At 52.0% G+C, this 20,898-nt stretch overlaps 2 protein-coding genes and 1 non-coding gene across 6 annotated transcripts in view; 1 reads left to right on the plus strand and 2 right to left on the minus strand.

Annotated features, from left to right (window-relative positions):
• UBE2R2 (ubiquitin conjugating enzyme E2 R2) overlaps nt 1–9,361 on the plus strand; it is an 84,051-nt gene extending 74,690 nt beyond the window's left edge. Inside the window, exons 4-5 of the mRNA XM_056117005.1 lie at nt 2,497–2,631; nt 6,156–9,361. Of these exons, the coding sequence (XP_055972980.1) occupies nt 2,497–2,631; nt 6,156–6,375 (355 nt within the window). The 3' untranslated portion in view covers nt 6,376–9,361. The remainder of the gene's footprint in view (nt 1–2,496; nt 2,632–6,155) is intronic.
• Nucleotides 9,362–10,374: 1,013 nt separating this feature from the next.
• The window catches only part of UBAP2 (ubiquitin associated protein 2), an 88,185-nt gene continuing 77,661 nt past the window's right edge, over nt 10,375–20,898 (minus strand). For 2 of the 4 annotated variants that reach the window (XM_056117000.1, XM_056117002.1), the window contains 15 exons: nt 20,478–20,647; nt 18,439–18,634; nt 18,022–18,061; nt 16,850–17,033; nt 16,132–16,168; nt 14,101–14,293; nt 13,845–13,936; nt 13,696–13,743; nt 12,684–12,762; nt 12,342–12,547; nt 12,027–12,126; nt 11,844–11,951; nt 11,657–11,724; nt 11,390–11,581; nt 10,375–11,313 (listed from right to left, as the gene is read on the minus strand). In XM_056117000.1, coding sequence (XP_055972975.1) covers nt 11,218–11,313; nt 11,390–11,581; nt 11,657–11,724; nt 11,844–11,951; nt 12,027–12,126; nt 12,342–12,547; nt 12,684–12,762; nt 13,696–13,743; nt 13,845–13,936; nt 14,101–14,293; nt 16,132–16,168; nt 16,850–17,033; nt 18,022–18,061; nt 18,439–18,634; nt 20,478–20,647 — 1,809 coding nt within the window. In that variant the 3' untranslated portion in view covers nt 10,375–11,217. The remainder of the gene's footprint in view (nt 11,314–11,389; nt 11,582–11,656; nt 11,725–11,843; nt 11,952–12,026; nt 12,127–12,341; nt 12,548–12,683; nt 12,763–13,695; nt 13,744–13,844; nt 13,937–14,100; nt 14,294–16,131; nt 16,169–16,849; nt 17,034–18,021; nt 18,062–18,438; nt 18,635–20,477; nt 20,648–20,898) is intronic. The other 2 variants (XM_056117001.1, XM_056117004.1) reach the window with 2 other exon arrangements.
• LOC130026746 (small nucleolar RNA SNORD121A) lies at nt 17,522–17,601 on the minus strand. Its single transcript, XR_008792930.1, has one exon. It is a non-coding gene; the product is annotated as a small nucleolar RNA SNORD121A (small nucleolar RNA).

Genomic DNA, 20,898 nt, shown 5'->3' on the forward strand with positions numbered 1-20,898 from the left:
ACCATGTTCAGGGACCAGGTACAACTCTGGCAATATTTGGTCATCTTAGAGAATAGAGTTCTGCAAGGACCCTGCAGATGCCAGGGACCAACCGGAGTCACCCCAGTAGTGCTTGGGGGACTACGTTGGGATCTAAGCCGGTCACCCACTGCTGTCCTGTCTACCTGGTTATCAAGCAGTTTTTTTCCCCCTTTTTCTTTTTTTGGGTCACACCCACCAATGCTCCGGGGTTACTCCTGGCTCATGCACTCAGGAATTACTCCTGGTGGTGCTCGGGGGAACATATGGGATGCCGGGGATGGAACCCAGGTTGGCCTCGTGTAAGGCAAATGCCCTACCCACTGTCCTATTGCTCCAGCCTGACGCAGCTTTTCTTTATGGGATTTCTACCATTTTTTTTCTTCTAGTATTTTATGTCAGTCTATTTGTGCGATGTGTTTCTTAGAATCTGTGTTACTGAAGCAAGTAGGACTTATTTTTGGCAGGTGGTTCGAGAGAGCTTCAGTCTACGTAGACTCAGGGAGCCTGCAGTGCAGGATAGAGGGGGAAGCCCCACCTGGCGCTGCCCAGGGCTTACTCCTGCCTCAATGCCCAGGGATCACTCCCGGTGGACTCAGGGCACGAGGGGCTCAAGTCCAGTTTGGCCATGTGCAAGGCAAGTGCCCTGCTATCACTCCAGCCCCAGACCCCTGGTGATTCTCGTTGTGCCTGGTGGGAGTCCAGTGTGAGAGCTGAGAGCGCGTCGGAGCTCGGTCCTGCGGTGCAGAGGCCTCAGAGCATTGCGGGCTGTGCCGGGAGCCACGTGGGCTGGAATCAAACCTCAGTAATGCCAATACTGTTTTCTGGGTGTTTCCTGAAAGGTTGTTATGAGAGAGGCATGAGGATTTTCTTTTTTAACACTGGAACTCAACCCCCACCCTCAGACATGTGAAGCAGGTGTTCTCTGCTGAGCACGTTTCCAGCCTCGGTTGCTTTAACAGACTGAGTTAAAGTAAATGAAAAAGTTTTTATTCCTAACCTAAAAATAAGAGGGTATGTGTGTGCGCGCGCGTGTGTGTATGTATATCTATAATGAATTGAAAGCACGTTTACCATAATTTTGTGTAATCACACACAGAAACTTTACCCTTAAAAAAAAAGGTTTCATCAAACATCACATTTCCTTTGTTCCCTCCCTTTATTTTTGTCTCAGGGCTAGGAGCAGAAGGCTGTTTTGCAGCACAATATATAACTCCAGATTTTCTCCTTTTGTACAATCACACACCTCTTAGGGTGTATTAATATATAGTGTTATGTGTAGTGGGGGAAAACCTGGGGATAATTTGGAACCTCTAATTTTTAGAGCCTGTTGTGGTTTGGGTTATATTATTTAACGGAAATTTTGTTCTCTGGTTAAAGCATCATTATTTTTTCTCCCTGGATAAAAATTGCATGTTTAGCGTACATATGAACCTTGGGAGATTCAGGAATAGCATATAAATTGTTCTTTGTAATGAACCCGGCATCTCTCTTGGTAACACTGGCACATACTAGGTGCTTAGTAAATGTTTTTGAATAAAGCTATCTGTTATTTAGAGACTCATTCTTCCTTGCGAAGGCGTTAGTTCTCCTTGCTTTCCCGCCATTCTCCTGTTTAGTAATTCCGCCTTTTAGGACATATGAAAAGGAGATAATTTGTGTATAATGTTTTTCAGACCTGACCAGCTGTTACTAGAGGTGTGGGCTAGCATCATTTTTAACCTTTCCCATGGAAAGATTGCCTTATTACTAAATATTTTTTGCCTTTTTCTAGCCCATGTAATTTGTAAAAATGAGCTACTTGAAATTACTTTTAAACTGTTGCTTGAGCTTCCAGACTTCTTTCTTTCTTTCTTTTTTTTTTTAAATCATAAGATGTAGCCAAGTTGTAACAATGCTTTTTAGTTACTTTTTCTTTCCCTGTGGCTTTGATGATTAACTCACAGGTTTCTTCCATTTCATCTCTCTGAGTTAGTTAGTTTATTCCTAGCCTAGCCAACTTGGTACTGGAGAGAGAATTTTAGAATATTCTATTTCCATTCCCCTAAGGTCTCAAAGACAATATTAAAAGCGTGCGGCTGGAGCAATAGCACAGCGAGTAGGGCGTTTACCTTGCACGCTGCCGATCTGGGTTCGATTCCCAGCATCTCTTATGGTCCCCTGAGCACCGCCAGGCGTAATTCCTGAGTGCATGAGCCAGGAGTAGCCCCTGTGCATTGCCGGGTGTGACCCCCCCAAAAAAAAACGTAACGTGGAGACATGAATGTGGCTCAAGGGTTAGAGCACCTGCCTTGTATATTCGAAGCCCTGCATTTAACCCCCTAGCACTGATTGAAACTCCCCTCACAGCCCCCCCAGAAGATGTGGCTCTTCTGGGCCCAGTGGGAGTGGGCCCCAAAATAAAATATAAGAAAGTGTAATACTTCAAATCTTGGGAATATGAGTGTTCATAAATCACCTTTTTTTCCCTGCTTCTAGGACTATCCTGTTAAGTGTGATCTCGTTGCTTAATGAACCCAACACCTTCTCCCCAGCCAATGTGGATGCTTCAGTTATGTTCAGGAAATGGAGGGACAGTAAAGGAAAAGACAAAGAGTATGCTGAAATCATTCGGTAAGGTTATTCGTTTTGTCTTCTATGTCTTTACTTCTTACAGAACCAAAATACGTTCTAGAACAGTGGCTTTCAACCATAGGCCCGCAGACCGGTGCTAGTGGCAGGTGTACGAAGGTTGAGAACCCTAGCAGAGAGATGGTATAGCTGGTAAGACACTTGCTTTGGTCTTAGTACCACACACACACACACTTCCCAAGCAGCGCTAAAAGTAAGGCCTGAGCACAGCTCATTTGGTTCAAAAACAGAAACAAAAGAATAAAACCAAAATAAGCATGCAAACCTCTGTTCTAGAACCATACTCAAATCTTCACTTCTCTTTTTTCTTTTTTGGGTCACACCCAGCAATGCTCAAAGGTTATTCCTGTTTCTACACTCAGGAATTTCTCCTGGCAGTGCTCAGGGGACCATATGGAATGCCGGGGGTCAAACCCAGGTTGGCTGCTTGCAAGGCAAATACACTGTAACATTGCTCAGCCCCAGATCTTCACCTCTTTTACTGAGATTTATGATGTTGGAGGAGATAGATACTCTGCCTGAGCCCGTGGGCTTGACTCTGAGAAAGAGCGCAGTAGAAAACAGTGTTGCAGCAGATCTGTTTTCTGAGAACCAGAATTTCCAGGTTTTGAGTTAGTCATGTTTACAAATGTTCCCTTGTCATTCTAGGGACCTTGGCTTGGACTTTAACATGTCCAGTAAGAGTTACAAATATCCAAGGTATTCCAGACATTCCAAGAATTTCTGTCTTCTGAGGAAAAGTCTTGTTGTTTTTTTGCCTTTTGACCATGGGAACATCTTGTGGATGTCATCAGCCACACCATCTAAGGTTCGAGCCCTAGAATAGAGATCTCGAAACTACAGTTTCAGTACTGTAACTGTTTTTCCAATACTTTAGTTTTTTTCATCACCGTAAACAGGGAAAAAGTGAAAGGCAACTAAAGGCTCAGCCATTTATTGTATCCCTTGTAGTAGGACATAAAGTTCATCATGCTGCCTAAAGATTGGTTATGAAATTGCAAAACTTCCATACCAGTTAATGCTATTACAGTTTTACACCACAGAAATAGAGCCCCCAGGACAGGTCCAACACATTATGTACTAGAATTCGTGCAAATAGAAAACTTTTCTGTAGATCTGATCCTTATGGTACCTTGTAATATGAAAAAATCAAAATGGTGCAGAAGAACAGAGATAGTGTGCCAGTAAGGTGCTTTCCTTGCACCCAACCAACCCCAGTCAGTTTTTGGCACTGCCAGGGTCCATAAAACAACACATAACAAAGTGCAGGGGACATGTGTCACCTGACAACTAAATACTGTATGGTCACATTCTTGAAATACTTGCCCACTAAACTGAGTCTTCTTGAGGGCCCTCCCTAGTCCATATTCGTATGAGATTCCAAGAGGGTCTAAATACAGGTGATTTAGGGATCACTTGTATTTTGTGTTTGCCAGCGACCTAAGTAGCTGGTATATACCAAAAAGATGGAAAAACCTCAGTATGAAGAGAAGTTTAAAGGTCAGGAGTGATCTGAGGGCTGAGAGGTAGAAACAGGATTGCAGCCTGACCTTCAAGGCCAGGTAGGATTTCATAGGTGAAGAGCGCATGGATATTTCCAAAGTTTTGTACTGTTTATATTTCTTAAGGATTTCTTTATTTCGTTCTTTAAGTCTTTGTGTTTATATTTGCTATGCACCAACTTTGCCAAGTCCTTTGCCAGGTCATTAAGAGTTAGTCTTTCTCCTTAGCAAGCTTTTGTAAACAACTGACCAACCATCTGGTATTGTGAGTGTAACTACAGAAGCAGAAATAAGATATAGTGGGAGGAATATGTAATACTTGGATTCCCAGGAGAGATGCTGCCCTTTTTTCAGGTAAAGTGGGAAGGAAAAAAACCTTAAGGGATAACAAGCATGCATGTCAAGAGAATTGTAAGTAGCTTCATTATATTACCTGGATATAAATTCTGGTTGATAAAATAATGGTAATCTAAGAGGGGTTAGGATGTCCTGAAAGACACTGATGGTACTAACAAGCACTTGGTCCTTAATCGTGGAGGTGGTGGGATTTTCAGAAGGATTTTGGAAAGGAGGGCTGGAGGTGCAGGTCAGTGGTAGAGAGCACTTAGTGGGGCCTGCATTTGTGGGGCATCCAACAGCCACCCGCATGCCTCAGATGACTTTTAGGAAAGTAAACATCATGTTTGAGTATTCACAGAAACATTGGTGCTGCGACATGAAGACTCAGCTGAAGTAGAATGAAGAAACAGCTTTGACAATGGGTAGACTTTGGTGTGAGATTTATAATTTTTAGGGAACTGGTGACACCTAGAAGATAAATGGGCAAAGCTTAATGGCAAGTGCAGATTTGCCGAGTTTGAGGGTTCTTGTTGAACATGGGCATGGGAACAGCAAAATGGCTTCAGTAAAGGTCTAGAGTTCATGGGCTGATGATTTGAGAGCCATGCTTAGGAAAGAACCCTGAGGAATGGAAAGATGACCCATGGGGAATGCTGAGTGAGAAGCCAGCCAGGCTCCTGAACTCCTCGGAAACAGCAGGCCTGGCAAGCAAGTCAGGAAGAGTGAGAGGGGAATGTCTGATTCGAGGCAGGCGTGAGGAGCATCAGAATGGTGGCGACTTGGTGTTCACAGTTCTATATATGCAAGACTGTTCCAGGCATTGGAGAAGTAGATGTGACCAAGAGACAAGTTCTCTGCTCTAGAATTCCCATTTGGGAATGAGAGGGGACGTAACAGAAAAATGAACAGACGAAAATCAGAGTGAGGAAGTAGGACAGTGTGATGACAAGGAGATGGCCTTAAATTGGGTTGTCAGAATAAACTCAGAGCTGAGTGACAGGTACCCACCTGTCATATAGGTGGGGAGGATGGCATTGATCATATTCAGATCACCAGAGTGGCCTGAACTGGGGGTGGGGGGGTGTTCACAGAGTAATTGGCTGAATTACTTTCAGCCAATTGGAGAATGAAAAGTGAGTCGTACAAAATATTGGTGTCCCTTGGGGGCCGGAGCAATAGCACAGCAGGTAGGGCGTTTGCCTTGCACGCGGCCAACCCAGGTTTGAATCCCAGCATCCCATATGGTCCCCTGAGCACCGCCGGGGTGATTCCTGAGTGCAGAGCCAGGAGTAACCCCTGTGCATCGCCGGGTGTGACCCAAAAAAGCAAAAAAAAAAAAAATTGGTGTCCAAAAATGTATTTGGATCTTAAAATGTGTAGGTAGGGTTATTAAATAATTGTTGGGCTTTTTATTATGAGTTCGGTGGTGAGACAACTAAGCGGGGGTGGGGGGAGACAGACAAAGGGGATTTCCGGACATAGCCGCATTTGAGATCCATTCCTTCACACTCCCTTCAAAAGATCAGTTGTATCCTTCAGACTGGTGCCGATGGTGTGAGAACCTTTGGCATACATAGTAAAGGGAATCTATTCGGTGTTTTCCAGCAGGCCTGGAAACCAGAAGCAGTTCTGAACAGAAACTTACTTCAGCTTTCCTTCCTTCAGAAAACAGGTTTCAGCCACTAAAGCCGAAGCAGAAAAGGATGGAGTGAAGGTCCCCACGACCCTGGCAGAATACTGCATCAAAACTAAAGTGCCTTCCAATGACAACAGTTCAGATTTGCTTTATGACGACTTGTATGACGACGACATTGATGACGAAGATGAGGAGGAGGAAGATGCCGACTGTTACGATGACGACGATTCTGGGAATGAGGAGTCGTGACGTGCTCGGGCAAGGCCCCCGCACTGCCCTGCCATCTCAGGCCAACGGGAGGGGAGCAAGAGGGGACCGAGCAGTGGCCCCGCAGCAGAAACCTATCGCAGGGGGTGGGGAAAACAAACACGGCTCCTGCTGACTCCCTTATGGATCTCAGTTTGCTCCTTTTCATGGACCTCTTACTGGAGAGAAAGCATCCTCCACAGAATGTCTGAATTCTCGCATTCTTTACCCTTCCATCACTGTATTGATTTTTTTTTTCTTCTTCTTCTTTAAACTCAAACTTGCGCCTCACTTCATCTCTACAAAGTGTTCACAGCAAAACACGTTTGGCCTGTTTTTAGATTCTGGAAGAATTAAATAGTCTTTCATCAAGATGTTCAATGTATGTAAGGCTGGGAACCCCTTGAAAGTTCACAAGTGCTGCAAATTCTGGGTAGCAAAATAAAATGGAAAAAAAAATCCAGAAAACCTCCATAAAACAAAAAAAAATTTTTTTTTTGGCCAAGGTTTAGCTGCTCATTAACATTAGTGTGTTCAGCCCTATGGTGGTGAATTTTGTTTCTTTCCCTTCTTAAGGCTGGGGTATAGTGGGCATCAGGGACTTTGTGCTACGCCTGATGAAATACGTTCCTAAATGCACAGAACCCCTTCAGCTTCCAGGATTCACCCTAACTTGGAGGCCTGTTCCTCTGAGACTAATCAGATTTTGTTTTTTGAAATCAATTGGGATCTAAAGCCTGAATAAATATTCATACTTTACATAGAACTGAGCACTTGATTGCTATTTATTTTAAAGAGAGAGCTATATATCTCCCTCCCCACCAACCCCACCCCCTACAGTGGGGAGAGTGGGGAATTTATGTGTGTGTGTGGAAGTTCAGTGATGGGAGCAATTTTTTTTAATCACTATTGTAATTTTGGTTGATGCTGCTGGGGGAGTCAAAAGTCAAAATTACTGGTGACCACTGTTGGAAGAGAAACATCTATTTTATATACTTGACATGGCCTTTCCCCCTCAAAGAGATGCTTTTCACCATGAGGATTTTGTTAAGTAGCCAGTTTTAATGAGCATTAATGCTAGGTGCATGTGTTGAGATCTTGGGTCTCGTTGAGCTGCTTATATACGGTAACTTTGGTTGCAAGTCATGAATGGCCAGTTCCTCACTGGATGTGACTTGGACATTTTTCTTTCTTTCCAGTGTACTCTCGAGTGGAAGCAGAAGGTGTGCGTGGCGCTTTCCCTGGGTTGCTCTGATTTTTCTGGCAGGACTGAGGAATTTACTCTGGGCGGTATCTGGGCAGTGCTAGATCTTCCTTGCTATGCGTTTGGTGCAGCTTCATCTCCCCCATTTCAATCATGTTTCTTCAGCCTTCACAAACCAGGGACTACAGAATGCCAGTTCCTAGGAGGGTAGAGTCCTTTCAGTGGAGACACTAGTGCAAAAATCATGGACTTCAGAAGGAAAATACAGCAGAGATTGACTGCAATCCTACTTCACTGGTTTCAATCCCACATCCGTGTGCGCTGGTTTGAACTCGAACTGGAGAGTTGATTGGGAACAGGGCAGGCTAGACCCTCGAATAGAGCAGTGACTTCCTTGTTCCGCCTTCCTTTCTGATCTCAGGGTTTTCATTCGCTTTTCCAAGCTCTCCAAACAAGCTGACTAATTCCCAGCAACCCTCCCTGGCCTCTCAAGTCTGGTCTAGTGTTAGTGGGAATGTTTGAACACACCGCGATTCGCATGGGACAGTGTTGGACCTGGTCTCTGAATCTCTGTCGCGTCCCCATGGGATCAGGGCTGTTTGTATGGAGTGAGTCCTGTCAGATTTCCTGAACTCTAGAAACAAGTCTGACGGGCAGACTCCTCAAGAGATTGAAACTCCAGGTTTCTCAATACTCCCAGATAACCTGCAGCTCTTTGGGAGACCCAAGTGTCTTGTAGTGCTTTGATGACCCCATCCCAACGTTTACAGCCAGTAGGTTGGAACCCTCAATCTAAATCTTTTCCCCCTTAATGCTAGAGCATTTCTCCCCCAGGGCAGGGCAGGCCAGGCCTCTTGGCATGATGGGAGGTGCTATGCTGCTCAGCTCTGTCCCACGGGCCCTGCTGGCCTCTGTTGCGTGTTGACTCAGGGAGCCAGAGAGCCAGGTAGAGGGGATGCCGCTCCTCCTTCGGGGGGTTGCTGTTGCGGGCTGAGCTTGCCAATGGTACAGTCCAGTCAGATCCAGAAAGGACTGGGGAGTGTTGATTTGCTAGCAGGTAGGCATATTATAGCTCACTTACAAAACCCAGATGCCGGTTCCAGAGCTCTGTCCCTGAGAACACCGTGGCAAAACTTGAGTATGTCGTTGCTTTTCTTCTTAGAAGTGGAGGGCTCAGGCCAGAACCTTGTGAGTATACTTGTGCTAATTATTTGGTGTAACATGAACTCAAAACCCTCTATTTTTAGGTTCCTTTCGATTCTAATGGAGTCTCTGGAAGATCTTCAGGTGTGCTTATTTTGAGGTTGGGTGGAGAAAGTATATCATGATTCCCTTGTTGCTTTCTCGAAGTCTTCCCCCCCTCTTTTTCTCTCTCATTCCAGAGTTCTTTTCCATTAGAGAAACATTTTTATCGGCCCTTCTTTCTTCTTCCCTGGTAATTATTTGCTGGTTTCCTATGTTTGGGACATACTACAGTAGAAGTTGAAGGGGAAAACACGCCGTTCTCCACTGAAATTAACGCTCCATGCCTCCCATCCTGATAAACAAGGTTTACATTTACAAAAAAGTTTCAGATGCAATTTTCAACTATTCCGAAACCAGCAGGATATACCTGACTTTTAATAGTTTTCTTAGCTAAAATTAGAGATGTTTTCTTCAGTTTAACTTATAAGATGATGCATTTTGTGTTGACTTCCCCTTTAGTGGTTTATTTTGTCTTTTTCTGCCCATATGTCTACTAATAAAATGTGAAATAAAATATACCTGTATTGCTACTTCCCCATGGGACGACCCTTTTTTTCCTCCCCTTGTGTTAAAAGGTTTCAGTCTCAGTATCTCTGCTGTTCCTCACACATTAATGCCATGGGACTGTGCTGAGAAAAAATAAAATGCAGAAAGTCCTGCTGACTTACCTTTTTAAGACATCTAACTCCCTCGAACATCACTAATCCTTTTTCCTAATCCTTTTTCCTAAGATTGCTAACAACTGTAATAGATAGGGCACAATCGGCAGGCACTATAGTTGCATGAAGGGACAGATGGGTGCTTCTACTCCCCTCTTTAGGCCACGTGTTTGGTTCCATTTGTGCTGTTTGATAGTTACATTTTTCCCTAGTGAGGATCCTAAGCCCCAGATCAATAACTATCTGATGAAGCCTCTTAACTTGAGAGGCCAGAAGCAGAAAAGCTGAGAGCTGTGGCCCTGGGCCAATACGGGCACCACTCGCTTATCTTACGTGGTCCTTTAGGCAACTCCTCTAGCCCTGAGCTGCCTTCTGCTGGACACACCATACTCCCTGCCACAGAGCACAGAGGAGCGGGATTGAAACAGGGTGTCCAGGCTGTCAAGGCAGTTCCCTGGGACAACGGTTCTGGAGCAAATGACTCCAGCAGGCCCTTGGCTGTCGATACCATGCTGGGTTGGTATCGACCAATCATGTTTCAGAAGGAATCAGAGTTGATTCCTTCTCCAGCCTCTTGCTTCTTTGTAGTTTCTTTGATAAGCCCTGGTGACAAGGAACCTGAAAGATCCCAACGCCTCCCACCCCCTACAAGAAATCTTAACAGGGCTGCCAGAAGAAACAACGTTAGCTCTGATAGACGCAGCTTATACCCTATCAGGTCACCAGTATTATTGACCTTTTTCACATCTGGATACCAGAGAAGTGTCTTCATAAAGGCTTATGAAGCCCTCACAGACCATTGCAGGGAGATTGCAGGGTGCTCAGAAGCATCGTGAAGACGGCCACCTTTGTCCAGAGTTGTGTTCTGTAGCCAAACCACACAGACACCGGACATGCTCTCAGAACTTTATTAGGTGGAGTCTGGGCAAATGAGAAAACTCCTGAAACAGTCGCCCAGCTGCGTCAGGACAGTGGAATAGAGGAGCCTTGGAGATGTGCCCTCACTGAGTGAAAGCAGAGCTTTGATTTTTTTTTTCCTTTTTTTAAAAAAGCTGGACTGGCTGGACCTCTCTGAGCACGAGTTCAGATTATTTTTAAAATGGTCAACCAGAGGAAGGCAAGTCTCGGGACAAGACCAGGTGTGGAAGTCCCTGCTACCTATGAAGACAAACAGGTGCCGGTTGTGTTGGGACAGAGATCTCTGCTATTCCCAGATCAAGATTCGGTGGGAGAGAAACACCAAATGACAAAAGGACCAGTTTCTCCAAAAGAGAGGGATAAAGGAATTACACAGGGAGGAAAACGCAAATAATGGTTACAAGGAAGGTGAGATAAGTCGTGATTCTTCATTGGTACCTGGCCCCCACCCCCCACTCCCCTGACCAGTCCTTCCAGACTCTGCCCGGGCAGCCTGCGGGCACAGGGCTCTGTGGAAGGCCGAAGGCGGGAGGGAAGGGGCTGATTCTGCTACAGCGCAAGGGGCCCAAGTGGGGACAGCAGACGCCAGAGTGGCGGCCGCGTTCCCACTCCCCCGAGACCTCTATCACATTTACAAATACATACATAAATACATTACATACAAGAGCGAGTCTGGGAGGCAGGCTCTCCACAGAGGCTCGGCTGACACAGTTACATGTCTCAGGAATCTAGGAGGGGGGGCTGGGCTCCCAGAAAAGGGCTCCAAGTGTTTTCTCCTGCCCAGGGTGGGCTCGCCCTAGCCCACCCCACTCTTCGGGTTCAGTTTGTCCAGTATGGAGAGTTGCCGTAGGCGGGCTTAGAGGCTTGCGACTTTGGCTGCAGGGAGCTGGGCTGGCTGCGCTGAGGGGTTCCACTCTGGGGAGGAAAGCAAGCAGTCAGGGGCGGGCAGAGAGGCCCCTCCCCCCCAAGGCTGGCCTGGCCCTGGGCTCACCTGGGCATCCTGTGGCAGGTGATGGTGTAACAGCTGTGAGTGGGGCTGCTGGTGTGCGGGCAGGATGTGCAAGAACGGTGGTGGGGCGTAGCCCGGGGCGGCGCCGGGAGCCAGGGGCCCTGGAGAGCCCAGAGCGGAGGGTAGGCTGAACGGTGGAGGGGTCCCTGCGTGAAAGCCCTGTTTGTCGAAAGTCTGCAGGACAGAGGGAGCAGAGTGAGGGCCTGGCTGCCCCGGGTCCCCTCCCTCCACAGCCCCGCCGCTCCTTACCTGAGTCTTACTGTACACGGAACCAGCCATATCTGGCAGGCCAGAGGTGCTTGAAGACACGGACCCACCTGGGGGTGGGGGAGAGGGGGGGAGGGAGTTATCCCTGCAACCCCGGACCCTTGCCCCAGGCAGCCCCCACCAGCAGGGTGCATGGGCGCGTGCGGAGTCAGTCAGGGAGAAATGCTACCTTTGCCCGGCCCGGAGCCCGCAGACTTGTTCTGTGGCTGCGACGAGCCCCCGTAGCCGCCCTTGGTGTAATCTCCGGCTGCTGTCCCCTGGGTCAGGTCGTCATAGCCTAGCGTGGCAAGTGCAGGTGTGAGCGGCCGAGCCTCTGCCGCCCTGGCTCGCCCCCGCGGAGCGCGGCCCTTACCTGTGGTGTAGCTGTGCTGGCCATAGCTGCCGGCCTGCTGGAAGGGGGTGGCGGCAGTGCCGAGGTTCACACCAGGCTGCTTGGCCGAGGCCGGAGGGACCTGGGGGGGGGGGGGGGGGAGGAGGAACGGAGCATGAGAGGCCGCGAAGCAGAGGGACAGGCAGGTGAGGGGGTGGGGGTAGGTGGGGGGTTAGGCATGGCAGAACAGCACCTCTTGCTGCACCCACAGCAGGGCACCTCGACTGCTCCAAGGGAGCCAGAGCAGCCCCCCGCCCCTGCTCCCTGCTCCCTGCAACCCCAGCCGCCAGTACTCACGAACACGGTAGGCCCGTACTGGAAGGCGCTGGGCACACCGCTGTAGTAGGGGAGGCCCGCATAGCTGTAGCCAGGCGGCAGCGCGGGGCTCAGGAAGGGCTGCTGGGCCGTGTGGTGGGCCTGGGAGGGGCTCTGCTGAGGCTGGGCCAGGGTGGTGGGGGGCGCGGGGGACGCAGAATCGCCTCGGCCAAACTTGGCGACATCACCTAGGAGAAGGGGAGGAGTGCTGAGAGTCCATCCGCAGCCTTGCCAGGGCTGCTCCGGACACACAACCTCCCTCTTGCCCCCCCCCCCCCCCAGGCCCTGTGCCCCCCACTCCTTGGCCCAGAGAAACCCGCTAACCTGAATAAGGGTTATTAGCAAGGCTCCCGTCTCGGCTGGCAAGGGCCGCAGGTGTCGCAAAGGGGATCCCATAATAATCCTGGAAGTGGGTGGAGCAGGGGGAGGGGTGTATCAGCCTGCAGAGTGGCCTCATGGCCCTCCTGGTAACACCCCGGGTCCATCCCAGACAAGTCCAACTGAGGGCTGGCCCCTCCGGGGGACAACACCCACAGACAGTGCGGAGTCGGGGGCAAAGGGATCACTAGGTCAGGAGGCACAGCCAGACCTGCACCCCAGCCTCTGTGCTGAGGAATGCACCCCACCATGCCTGGGCACAGTTGCAAGGAGGAGCAGAGAGCACACCAGACCCCAACTTCCGGGGAGACGGGACTAGGGACGGAGCCAGGGACACGGCACTTCTGCCCAGCAGGGGGAGCTCTTCCACAGGAGGAAAACCCGGAGCGAGGAGGGCCAGGGAGGGAGGAGGCGCTGGGCTGTCTAGAGACAGTGACCAGGGAGCACCCACAGCTGGGATCCTACTCAGCCACTTTTGATGCCCTGGACAGCAAAAACAAGAATACGGATATCCTCCTCTGCCTCTGAAGGACCAGGGCCACTGAATTCCCGCCCGAAGCAGTATGGCTCAGCATCTCCAGAGGCCAAGCTCTGCTGTGCCCACCCCAGCACGCCCTAGGAATCTGGGGGGCACGGGCTCCTTCCACGGCAGGCCTGCAGTGCTGCCCTCCCAGCCTGGGAGCCCGTGTGAAGGGAAGGGTGTTCAGAGCGGGGGTTCCCGGGACCCCGTCCTGCTCTCAGGCTTCGGCATGTGGGCTTCGTCCTGCTCTCGGGCATGTGAGAGACTAGGGGGCCGCCCACAAACGCGGCCTGATGGGACCCCGATTCTACGGTTCTTCTGGTGCCCCAGGATGCGCCTGGCACAGCCACCAAACGAGAAGCAGCTTCCTCAGAGGGATGCCGAAGGGGGTCCCCAGGCAGAGGGCCCCACAGATGCCACCCACCACACCCTCCTCACCACTGGCAGCCGGGACTGCAGCATCTGGAGCTCGTCATAGCCGTAGATCTGTGGGGGCACCAAAATGGGGTCAGGACCATCAAGCTCTCAGGGGAGCCCAGGCACGCTGTGGGGGCGGGGGGAGGGGCACAGATAGCCGAGAGGCTCACCGGATAGGCAGGGAGCAGCCCTCCAGGACCCACCAGGTACTGGTTATGCAGCAGTGGTGGCACCCCCTGAGGCAAGTTGGGGGGCGCTTTGCCTGAGGAAGCAGAGACACACAGTCACGTGCCTGGCACAGGGGACCCGACACGGGCCCGCTGACCAGTGGCGAGCCCCACCTGCCCCAACCACGCTGGCTGGGCCTGCACTGCCCTCGGGAGCAGCCTCGGGCAGCAGGCCGGCAGGAAGAACAAACTCACCCACCTGAGGTCACCAGGGGCGTGGCCCTGGCACTGCTGCTTGGGGCCCCCCCGGGGGGCCCCCCCAGGCAGATGCTGTTGGCGCTGACGCTGCTGGGCAGGCTGAGCCCCGCGGAGGTGGCGCTTGAGGCAGAGGTGGCAGCCGTGGAGAAGGTGGCGGTGGGCTGCAGGGCGGAGGCGCTCTCCACGCTGGCGTGCTGTGGAGCCAAGGGACAGCAGCTCTGGGGCAAGCACTGACGCGGGGGGGGGGGGGGGAGGGGGGGGCAATGACAGGGAACCGCGGGACCCCAGACCTGCAGCTCCTTCTGGTGAGGCTCAGAGGTGTCTCACACTGCAGCCAACTTGGACCCCCAGAACCGAGCCTAAGGCTCAGGGGTGTCTCGACAAAGCTGGGCAGAGCAACCTCTAAGCCCCGCGCTCCCCCTGCTGCCCAAGCAAACCTTAGCTCAGAACGGAGAAGGCCAGGGCAGGGGTGAGGCTGCCGCAGAGCCAAGCCAGGCCTGTCAGGAGCCCGAGGAGCTGGGGTCATGGGTGGGCCTCAGGGAGCAAAGCAGGTGTAGGGGAACGACTTGGCAGCCGCGATAAGAAGGGCCTTCGTGTGACTAGGGGTGCTGCCTTTACGTGAAGAGGATCTCCAGGGGCGATACAAGACACTTGAATTCTTAAGGGGCACAATCAGGCCTCCACGGGGACATGCCCAGGCCGGGCTGGGGGACCCAGCACCAGAGCCCCAGAAGGGAGAGACAGGGATCTCTGGGCACAGTGTGTGAACCAAGGGGCAGCCCAGAAACCCATGGGGAAACGGGGGGTCACAAGCCCTGAAGAGCAGGGTCTGGAGCGACAGCACAGAAGGTGTTTGCCTCGCACAAGGCCAAGTCGGGTTCGATCCCCAGCATCCCATATGGTTCCCCAAGCATCACCAGGAGCGATTCCTGAGTGCAGAATCAGAAGTAACCTCTGAGCATCGCTGGGTTGGCCCAAAAAGGAAAAAGGAAAAAAATAGAAAAAATAAAAAAGAACCAGAAACAATGAAAACCCTGAGAGGAGCTGGGAACTGGCAGGTGTGTCTCCCCCCCCCCCCCCCCCAAGACTGGGCCGGGTCCCACCCCATGAGCCCTGGCTTCAGGGTCTCCCGGTCCAAAGCATTCAGCGAAAAGCTGGGGCCCAGTGGAGAGCAGCAGGAGGCTGCCCACGACCCACAGTCCAGCAAACAACCTGTGGGACAGGCACAGCGCTGCCCTCACACCTGGCTCTGACCACCAGAGAAACGAGCCCCTGCTCTAAGGTGGGGCCTGAGAACCTGGCCCAGATGTGTTTCCTCGAGAATGTGGTGGGCAGACAGCCCCAATGCCACAGGCAAATGCTTCTGTTGACTTCCCAAGGGCCAGGGCATCACGGACAGACCCTCCCATGGCGCCCCCATCTCATTTTCATGGCAGTAAGCCCTCCTGAGGCTCATCTAAGTGTGGGGACACGTGTTTTCAGCAGAGCCATGGCTTGAGGCAGCAGAGAATGAACCTTCCTCTATGAAGTTTGCAAATGCCTGAAAATCTAAAGCTGCCCCAGCAAGGGAGGAGAGTCTCCCTTAGGTACAGAGCCTGCTCAACTGTGTTGTTGGTGTTGTTGTTGTTGTTTTAAGGCTAAGTTCGGCAGTGCTGAGGGCTCAGTCCTGACTCTGCACTCAGGAATCACTCCTGGCAGTTATGTGGTGCCAGGGATCCAACCCGGGCCGGCCGAGTACAAGCCAAGCCCAGGCATGCACTAGTACAGCCCTGGCGCTTCTTCCCTCCAACCCTGAGCCTCACACAGGCAGAGGCTGCCACCACGAGGCCACGTGGCTGGCTCCCGGGAACTGCTGAGCCAACTCACCACCTCTCACAGCCCTGCCACCACACCCAAGTCTGCAGGTATGGACGGCAGCAAGAAGGACGTCCTCCGTGGTGGCTGTGAACCACAGCCCCGCACCCCGCATCTGGAGGCCAGCTCGGGCCGCCCACACCCACGCGCGCCCGCAGCCGCGCCCCAGGACACTCACAGTGTGCGCCGTGCTGGACGAGAGGCTGCTCTGGTGGCTGCAGGGGGAAGGAGACGAGACAGCGTCACGGCCTGCCCCGTCCAGCGCTCTGGGGACCCGGGAGGATTGTGGGAAGCACCCCCAGCCTCCCAGGGAAGCCTCAGCCTGTCATGGTTTCTTGGACTGCCTGGACCCTGGGCGTTCTGACAGGCAGAAAGGGCACGGAGGGCTACTTGCCATGAGGATCCCTTCACCGAGGCCTGGAAACACCTTCTCCAGAGCCAGCCTCGGTCAACCACCACTCGCTCTTTTGACTGTAGTAAGCGACGCCAGGGATCTCTCTGCCGACCCCCCGCCCCCGAGCCACGGGAAGGCGCTTCCTGAGTCCGACCTCCCACGCCACCATCAGAACCCGAATCCCCAGCAAACCCAGCGGTGTGTGTGAATGACACACACCCGCTCCTGCTGTGGCGGGGGAAACCCAGCACGCGGAAGACACAGGGCCAGATTTTCTTAGGCGTGACCCTGTTTTCCTACGTGCTGTTAGTGACCTGGGAATTTCTGAAACGGGGTGAGTGCAGTGCTGAGAGGAACCCAGGTGCGGGACACGAACGCCCTCTGCGGGAAGGACAGCAGACACCTGAAGGATGCTCTGTGCTGCGTGCTCCTGGCCCACCACCCAACCCCCTGTGGCCCTGGTCTGGAAGCCCCCGCATGGGGCGCCCACAACACCCCGTACCTGCTGAGCTGGGAGAGGGGGCCGCTGGACAGGTCGCCCGGCTGGGACAGGGAGGGCAAAGTGGCCGTGTGCGGGGCTGCGGAGGGCAGGAGGGAACTGCAGGAGGTGGTGCTGGGCAGGGAGCCCACGGAGGCCAGGGCGGAGGGAGGCTCCGTCACCTTGGGGGCTGGAACGGACGAAGCTGCTGGAAGAAATGAATCTGTTCACCACGGAGCCGATGCAGAGTCCCCCGAAGCTGCTCAGCATCCGGGATATTTCAGATCCAGCTGGGGAAATGCCCGGCAAAGTTACCAGAGTTCTTTCTCCGTCACATCCAGCACCTGGAAGCAACCTGCTCCAGTGGTCGGAACCCTGGGGCTGCGTGGGGCAGCGCCCCCCACAGACAAGGTTACAGCAGGTAGTGAGCCCTGAACCCCGCTGGGGGTGGCCCCAAAACAACAGAACAAAAGCAGGAGCAAACGGGGGACTAGATGAGCAGGTGGGGCCCACAGAGGGCCTAAGAGGGCTGAGAAGCCTCAGTCCCTGTACCCTGGAGTTAAAAGTTGCCTCAGATGGGTGGGGAAGAACACGCCCGTCACCCCTTTCTGGCAGGAAGGGGGAGCTCAGAGCCTGGCCAGAACAGACCAACTGAGCTTTCCCAGGGACACGGATGCAAGCACTCCTTCCTTACTTCAGGGAAGACTCAGTTTAACGTTGTCCACACATACATTTCAGATATGTGCTTGGAAAGAAGGCATCATTGTCTTTCCCAGTAAGGAAGCAGAATGAACCTTTGCTCTCTGCCAGGACTCCTGAGGGAGCGATGGGCAAAACACATGACGTGGGAGGCCCCCCGCCCACAGCTCAAGGGCCAGAGGCACCTCACGGTCCCCCAAGAACAGCCACGTGTGGCCCCAAGCTTAAAAATGGGGCCAGAGAGTAGTGTTTAAAGTGCTTATCTTGCTCACAGCTGTCCCAAGTTGGATCCCCAATACCACATACGGTCCCTGAGCCCCACCGGAGGTGAGCACTGAGTGCAGAGTCAAGGGCACAGCCAGGTGTGGTCACAAAACAAAACTAAAATCAAAAAGTTATCAGAGCAATGGGGGCAGGTGAAACAAGGGTATTTTTGCAGAAGACTTTTGGTTTGATTCTGATCAGCCATGCAAAGGAAGTTAACTGATTGTACTTACTGTCTAGTGTTGGCTGACTTCGACTACCAACATGTCCATTCTAGAAGAAAAAATAGCAAACCCACAAAAATCAAAGAAATGGCAGCCTCAATGATTTTATATTGCACTTCCGTCACAAAACTATGAACCACAACATTGAACGAGGACTGTTAGCCTATTTTATTTCACTCTTCAATGAGAGATGTAATGCATCTTCATATTTTTAATAGATCACAAGATACCGACATTACTGGAAACCTTCTGGGTATGCAGGGAAGGGCCAAGGATACCATAGGGAACAATGAAACAATCAGGAATATGGGCTACCGGGATCGAACCCGGGCCAGTTGCGTGCAAGGCAAGCGCCCCGCTCACTGGACTGATCCCCCAGTCCCTACCAGAGTTCTACTTGAGAGAAGGCCCAGGAACCCCACTCACCGTGACGGCCCCCGACACGGCCTCGGCTGGACTCATGGCGCTTTGGCACGGGACCCTGCTGGGCACAGGGCTCGGGCTGTAGGTGGAGGAGGCGTTGGCGGAGCTGCCGGCCACACTGGATGGGGTGATGACGGGGGTCGTGCAGGTGGAGCTCTGCACTGCGCTGGTCATTGGTGTCGAGGTGTTCAAAGAATCACTAAGGAGGAAAAAGGCACACACTGGAGCCATTTTATATGGCTTCATGAAACAGAACTTTGGTCTCTTGATCTAAATTGTTTTTTTAAAAAAAATTATAAAATATAAACCACTAAATGGAGTAAAGACAATTTTTAAAAAATTCAAAGCAATCTCCACCCCACAAAATATGATCCATATCATAGAGGGGGAAGGCTCTTTGCATATGGCTGACCTGGGTTCAATTCCTGGAACCCCAAACAGGAGTGGTTACCGAGCACAGAGCCAGAAATATCCCCTAACAATCGCCAGGTGTGGCCCAACCCCCACTCCCAACACAAACAGGCCCAAGCACCTGCCTCAGAAGGTGGAGAGCTGGACCCCAGCACAGCCCCCACCCCACGGCACTGAGCACCACCCCTCTAGGGCCCCCAGGGCCACAATAAGGTGTGATTCTAGCTGCACCGAGCATGTGAGCATCACAACCATGTATGTGCAGTTCCAGGCAGTGGTAGCAACACAAGGGGCTGGGCCATGAGCTGAAAGAGAAAAAGAGGAAGAACACAGAGGGCCGAGCCGTGTCCGAGGAAGGAGACCGAGAAGGGCTGGGGGCTCAGGGCTGGAGAGATGCTACAGCAGGTCAGTCACTTGCCCTGCTCGTGGCCAACCCGATTTCAAGCCCCAGCACCACCAAGGATGCCCCTGATTCAGGAATAAGCCCTGAGCCCAGTGGGTGTGCCCCCCACCCCCTTTCACCAATATAGAAAAAACAAAACCCAGATCAATACCCATCACATCTCCTGAGACCATCAGGAACAACCTGGACAAAGCACCACTAGGGGGGCCTCCACCCCCACTGATTTATTTGCTAGAGGTTTTTCAGATTATTTTGCCTTACTCTCTTTTAAAAAAAGATTTGCGTGGACTCAGATAGTGTGGCTTGCAATACTGTTAACAGTAGCTTCTCTCTCTCTCTCTCTCTCTCTCTCTCTCACACACACACACACACACACAGACACAAACACACACTTAAAAAAAAAAGTAAAGGCCTACACAAAATACCAAGTTTGGGCTTTGAACAGTGGGAAAAGAATACATACAATCATATAAACCCAGGACTATGGCTCGACGTGGCAGGGCACATGCCCAGCCCAGACTGGAGGTCAAGCCCAGGCAAGGCCCCAGAGTGCTGCCAGTGGCCCCTGGCATGGCAGCCATGTGGCCCCTAAAAAAATCTGATCACAGATTTCTTTTGTACCTTTACTAAGCAGATCTCCCACTGAACGGCAGTGTCAGCAATGACACCTCTCAGGCACCACCACACCAGACACCAGGTGTGCCGACAGCCGTGTCGGGGAGAGGGCCACCCCAGAGCAAATCTTAGGTTCCCGGGCCACTAGGGAGAAAATAAGACAACCTGGATTGTCACCCGCAAAGGTTGGGAAGCACCTGGCACCCAACATTCCCGGGAGCAGGAATCGAAACATCATGTGTCCCTCCGTTAACGAGGGGACACAAAGGCGCCATGTGTGCATGATGGCATTCGAAGAGGACACGGGTGCATGCCACACGGGAGGGGCGGGGAGGGCTCTCTGGCAGGAGGAGTCAGACGCACAGGAGCACCTACCACGTGTACCCAGGTAGGCGCCATGGTCAGGACGGACAGACAAAGGACTGGGCGCGGGGGGGGGGGGGGGGGGGGGGGGCGGCGGGGGGGAGGGAACTGGCAGGCACGGCTTCTGGCAGGGTGGTGGGAGAAAAGTGGCAAAACTAGCCAGGTGAGGAACCTGCACGAACCCGTTGTGAGTCTGTAGGTTCCATTTTGTTTTACTTTGTCCAGTGGAAAAAAGTGAGCAATTGTGTACCTTAAAGACTTTGAATACAAGCTGATGGGAATCTGGCTACTGTTTTCACTACTGGCTGCTGATCCAAATTCAGCGAGAGAAGTTTCTGATCCAAATTCCAGGGCACCAAACTGTACATTTAACCCAGTGACATCTGCTGAGCCAGGCATTTCGACAGCAGAAGCCGGGATCTGGAAAAGAAAAGAACTTCAGGGACAATGGCCAGCGACTGACCCAGGCACTAGTGAGTGGCAGGGCAGTCTGGGGGAAAGGAAAGGAAGCCGAAAGGAAGGCAAAAGGGTATGACTTTCCTTTTTGGGTCCCACCTGGTGATGCACAGGGGTTACTCCTGACTCATGCATTCAGGAATTACTCCTGGCGGTGCTCGGGGGATCATATGGGATGCTGGGAATCGAACCTGGGCCAGCCATGTGCAAGACAA

Source organism: Sorex fumeus, unplaced genomic scaffold (genome assembly GCF_029834395.1).
Source record: "Sorex fumeus unplaced genomic scaffold, SorFum_2.1 ptg000034l, whole genome shotgun sequence".
Taxonomy (NCBI): Eukaryota; Metazoa; Chordata; class Mammalia; order Eulipotyphla; family Soricidae; genus Sorex; species Sorex fumeus.